The following is a 5,401-nucleotide window of genomic DNA, read 5'->3' on the forward strand; positions in this document are numbered from 1 at the left end:
ATTTCTTTAAAATTGGGGGTATACCAATTGAGGGGTTTGCAGTTAGTTAGGGGTTGTTTGTCATCCTGTTCATTGAGAAGGGACACCATTGTTTGGAGGTGTTGGTACTCCTCATAGGTGAGACCCAATTCTTTAGCCTGTTTGTGATCTTTCCTTTTGTGAGTGATATGGAGAGCAAGTTTACGTCCAAAGAGGTTGGTATCTTTCACCCAATTAAACCTATTGGTGGTGGGGGACGGGACAAATGACAAACCTTTATTGAGAGGACACTGAAAACTTTTGAACAGGACCTCTCTATAGATTCAGATTTTGTTTGATCAGTGTATCATTTTATTTATTTCTGACGCTTTTAGGGATTTATATATAGAGGCTTTACCCTGAAACGTTGGAACGTTAACAGACATTGGGGAGTTCACCCCTGACTGATGATTGTGCTAAACCATCTCCCTTTTAGTACTTAGCTTTACATCAGTGAGGATACCGGCAACCTTTGCACAGGTCCTCTCTATTTTATCTTACTAAGAAAGCCTCCTTTATTTCTGACGTTGTAGGGGTCTACAAATTTGGGTTTAACCCCCCTCACGCTGGAATATGTAATAGACACTTCTGGTAAGGTTACAATGTTTATGGACACATGTTTATTATGATCTATTTTCTTAGACATTTGTTCCCTACCGGAATTATTACAGTTTTCTATTTACATTCTACAGAAAAACCCATATACAAGAAATCTATTTTATACATGTGATTTGATTTAAAAAGCAGTGTCTAAATCAATGCTCCATAGCCAAGGATGCATGCAGAAAGACGTATCGGTTTACAAGTTTACATACTAGCTGCATCTAAACCTTGGACTACCTATTACCTGTTGGCATTCACCCACACCAAAGACAGTGACCCCAGATTTTTTGTTTAAAATGTTACTTGAGATACAATAATCACTGCATGCCAATGGTGCTTAAAGCAATATGTTTCAGTCTTGAGTCACCCATGGCCCTGCCAACACTCTACATAAATGCCAATTTTAGATTTGCACTTCCGCATTAGCAAAATCATGGCCCTGCCAACACTCTACATGAATGCCAATTTTAGATTTGCACTTCTGCATTAGCAAAATCAATTTTGTTTATATTTTTATGGGTCATCTTTGTATCACTACAAAGCAGCACAAAAAAAAACTGAGTAATGGTCTGCCATTGTCTATTTTCTCCCTAATCTGCATATGGCATGAGCATGCTCAACACATAAGGGAAGGGTCTTCCTCCTTCTGGTGGTCCGCAGCTTTCAGAATTGTATAAGACAGCCAAATCACTAAATAGTAAACTATGCTGTGTTTAAATAAATACTTGCCACTATGTGCCTGCTATCAGTGAATTGAGAAGTTCCAATAATCCTATATGTTGATTGGAACTACTCTTTGGGTTGTATTCTTTGTGTAGGGATTTATTAGCGAAAAACATCCCAATAGATCAGAATGAGACCACCCTGCAATATCGTCCTTGTGTGGGAGACCCACTAAGTAACACTTTTCTTTATTTAAAATTTCCTATTTGACAATATTTATTCAATGCATTATATATATATATACATATATATATATTTAATTAAAAAATATTTAGGGTGAAATGCACCCTAGACCAGTGATGGCGAACCTATGGCACGCGTGGGCACGCGGCCATAGGTTTGCCATCAATGCAGAGTAGGCACCTGCCTGCCCGAAACGGCAGGTGCCTACTCTGCTTCCCGGTCGGGAGCCAGGGGGAGGGATCTGTGAAGCAGCTCCCCTGTCCTCCCGCGAGCAAGCTGTGTGGAGCGTTGCCGCTCGTTACCATGGCAACACTCCACACAGCATCGCACGGGAGGACTGGGGAGCTGCTTCACAGATCCCTCCCCCTGCCTCCCGACATGGAAGCAGTGCTTACCACCACCGGACCACCAGGGAAGGCGCTGTGTCCCCCCCCTCCTTCATTAAAGGTAAGAAGGAGGAGGGGAGGGGAGGGGGAGAAGATACAAATGTAATATACTTTTTTTTTTTTTTTTAAACACATTCCCCCCCCACACAGTACACCTACCCCCCCACACACAGTATCCCTACCCTCCCACACACAGTACCCCTACCCCCCCCACAGTACCCCAAACCCCCCCACACAGTACCCCAACCCCCCACACGCAGTACCCCAACCCCCCACACGCAGTACCCCTACCCCCCCACACAGTACCCCTACCCCCCCCACACACAGTACCCCTACCCCCCCCACACACAGTACCCCTACCCCCCACACACAGTACCCCTACCCCCCACACAGTACCCCTACCCCCCCACGCACAGTACCCCTACCCCCCCAGACACAGTACCCCTACCCCCCCACACACAGTACCCCTACCCCCCCACACAGTACCCCTACCCCCACACACAGTACCCCTACCCCCCCCACACACAGTACCCCTACCCCCCCACACACAGTACCCCTACCCCCCCCACACACAGTACCCCTACCCCCCCCACACACAGTACCCCTACCCCCCCCCCACACACAGTACCCCTACCCCCCCACACACAGTACCCCTACCCCCCCCACACACAGTACCCCTACCCCCCCACACACAGTACCCCTACCCCCCCCCCACACACAGTACCCCTCCCCCCCACACAGCACCCCTACCCCCCCACAGTACCCATACCCCCCACACAGTACCCCTACCCCCCCACACACAGGACCCCTACCCCCCCACACACAGTACCCCTACCCCCCCACACACAGTACCCCTAACCCCCCAGACACAGCACCCCTACCCCCCCACACAGTACCCCTCAGTCTGTGTATTCAGCAGTCTGTGTGTGTGTGTATTCATCAGTCTCTGTATTCAGCAGTCGTGTTTGTGTGTGTGTGTGTGTATTCAGCAGACTGTGTGTATGTATTCAGCAGTCTGTGTATACTCAGCAGTCTGTGTGTGTGTACCCAGCAGACTGTCTGTATGTGTGTATTCATTAGTCTCTGTATTCAGCAGTCGTGTGTGTGTGTGTATTTAGCAGTCTGTGTGTGTATGTATTGCATTTGTTGGAGATACTAATAAATATAAGCGTAATTGTATCTATTTATATCATTATTTAAAATTTGTATAATTGTACTCTTTGTTGATGTGTTCTTTTAAAACAAAAGTTGTTAATTAGTTCGGACAACAGTACGAGTTGTTTTTTCTAAACTTAAACCTCAGTATTCAGGTTTAATTGCCGTGTTGGCACTTTAACCCCTTAAGGACACATGACATGTGTGACATGTCATGATTCCCTTTTATTCCAGAAGTTTGGTCCTTAACGGGTTAAGGAAAAAAAAGTTGGCATGTATTTCGGTTTGGGCACTGGGGCTCAAAAAGGTTCGCCATCACTGCCCTAGACAATCCATTTAAAACAATCATTCAATTCTAAAATTAACATACAACAAAATGCAACTGATTAATGGCTGTTAATTTTAATAAGCTATTTCTCGCTCAAGCACTTACCTTCTTTTTTGCAAATGAGTATTTTTTTCGTGCGTTGGCATCTAATCCGGCTTTTAAGGCGCTTTTGGGGTTCAGTGTAGCAGCCTCCTCCCAGTCTGCATCTGGGAATATAATCCCACAGTGTTCTGGATCATTGCAGAACATATCTGTCCCAGTGGAACATATAGACAGAGACATTTTCAAAGAGAAAAAGGTAAAAACTGGTACTATAGGTCCCTTGATCAAAATAAAGACATTAATAAATATTTACTAGCTTTAAGGCACAGTGTGAGTCTTGCTCCAGAGAGCCCAGGACGGTCACCAGGCAAATTAAAAAATAGATTAAAATGTACTGTACAAGTAAAAAAAAAAAAAAATATGTGTATTATTTTGGTTATAGATATTTCACTCAAAGGCAGCTCTGGCAGTCAGTAAGTTGCAGTTATCTTTGAATGACTTTCCTCGGCAGCAGTTATTAATTTAATAGTTCCTGGATTATTTCATGTGTTGCGCTGACCCCAGATAAAAGCACAAAATAATAAAGCTGCTTCTCAGACCTTGTTACACTAAACTGTGAATGAAGCATCTGCTAAGGAAAGCATGTCTGTGACCTCCCCCAGGAAGTCAAATAACTTAGGGATCGGTAACAATTCACAACCTTGAGTTTAGAAGCATTTCCACATTACCTTATGTGTGTACCAGTAGTGCTGGTTTAGAGTTTTTGTGAATGCTCACTTTATCATGATCAATAAATTAAATGACAACACAGTGTGTTTGCTTTAGAAGTTCTTATCTCCTACCATGTTAATTGAACTTTAATCACATTACAGAAGGGTGTCGCAGGCAGTGTTAATTTTGTCGACTAACAATTTTAGTAGACTAACATTTTTGAGATTTAGACCACTAAAACTAAAACAATTCAGTTAACTAAAATACAACTAAAACTAAAACGGCTTTCTAGTCAAAAGACTATGACTAAAAGTAAATTTAAATTTGCCGCCAAAATTAACACTGGTCGCAGGGTCTAATTACAGACCAGGAGATAGAAATTCTCAGTAAAACACGGTAACGGAAGTGACAAAAAAATGTGGTTTTTTTTGGGGGGGGGGGGGGGGGGGGGAAGGGAATGGGGGGGAGGGGAGTGTTTAAGGAGGTATAGCCAAAGGAGTTTGTGATGGTATCACTACCCTGGCCCCATTTTCCTTCATGGAATAAACTATTTTGCAATGGTTTGCCCTCTTATCTGGGACCCTGCCGGACGCCATGTTTCTTTCTTGCTCTAGTGATGTGCATGCGGCTTCTGTACAGCTGCAGAGGCTGGATGCCGTCTCCATTCATTGGCTGATAGCATTGCCTGCTGTCCGCCAATTAATGCAATTTTGAAAATTGTGCATAATTGATATCCGCCCATCTGTAACGCTAGTTCTGGGTGACGACACCCCAATGACGCTGCACGTAGGGTGTAACTCCACCTCCCGCATTAGAGGGGTTAAACTCTGTTTGCAGACTCCACGTACCATGACCACTTCAAATCACTAAAGTGGTCATGGTGTTTGAAGTGACCCTTTAACTCCTAAATGGCAGAGAATTGCGCAGTGAGACGGCGGTGGCATTAGGCTAACACTGTGTAGATGCTTACAACGACCATGGTTTTATTCAATTTATTTGACTCACTTTTTTAGCATTCACTTAGCTACAGAGCTGCAGACTTCGCTCACAGTGGCCCTGCAACTCCATAATATTGTCATCAATTATCTCAACTCATAGTTTAACATTTTACACGGAATTCCCTGAATCACGCAGTTTGCACACGCTCCCTTACAATCCCCCCGGAAGCTAACACCCCCAAAGCCATAGAGATGTAAACCAGCAATGGCCTAGAGCGCCTCTTGTGTAGACTTGTTCCAGCGCGCGACTCTTT

At 44.3% G+C, this 5,401-nt stretch overlaps 1 protein-coding gene across 1 annotated transcript in view; it reads right to left on the reverse strand.

Annotated features, from left to right (window-relative positions):
* TSTD2 (thiosulfate sulfurtransferase like domain containing 2) overlaps nucleotides 1–4,070 on the reverse strand; it is a 28,637-nt gene extending 24,567 nt beyond the window's left edge. The window contains exon 1 of the mRNA XM_063457255.1: nucleotides 3,502–4,070. Coding sequence (XP_063313325.1) covers nucleotides 3,502–3,678 — 177 coding nt within the window. The 5' untranslated portion in view covers nucleotides 3,679–4,070. The remainder of the gene's footprint in view (nucleotides 1–3,501) is intronic.
* Between the last annotated feature and the right edge of the window lie 1,331 nt (nucleotides 4,071–5,401).

Source organism: Pelobates fuscus, chromosome 5 (genome assembly GCF_036172605.1).
Source record: "Pelobates fuscus isolate aPelFus1 chromosome 5, aPelFus1.pri, whole genome shotgun sequence".
NCBI classification, from domain to species: domain Eukaryota; kingdom Metazoa; phylum Chordata; class Amphibia; order Anura; family Pelobatidae; genus Pelobates; species Pelobates fuscus.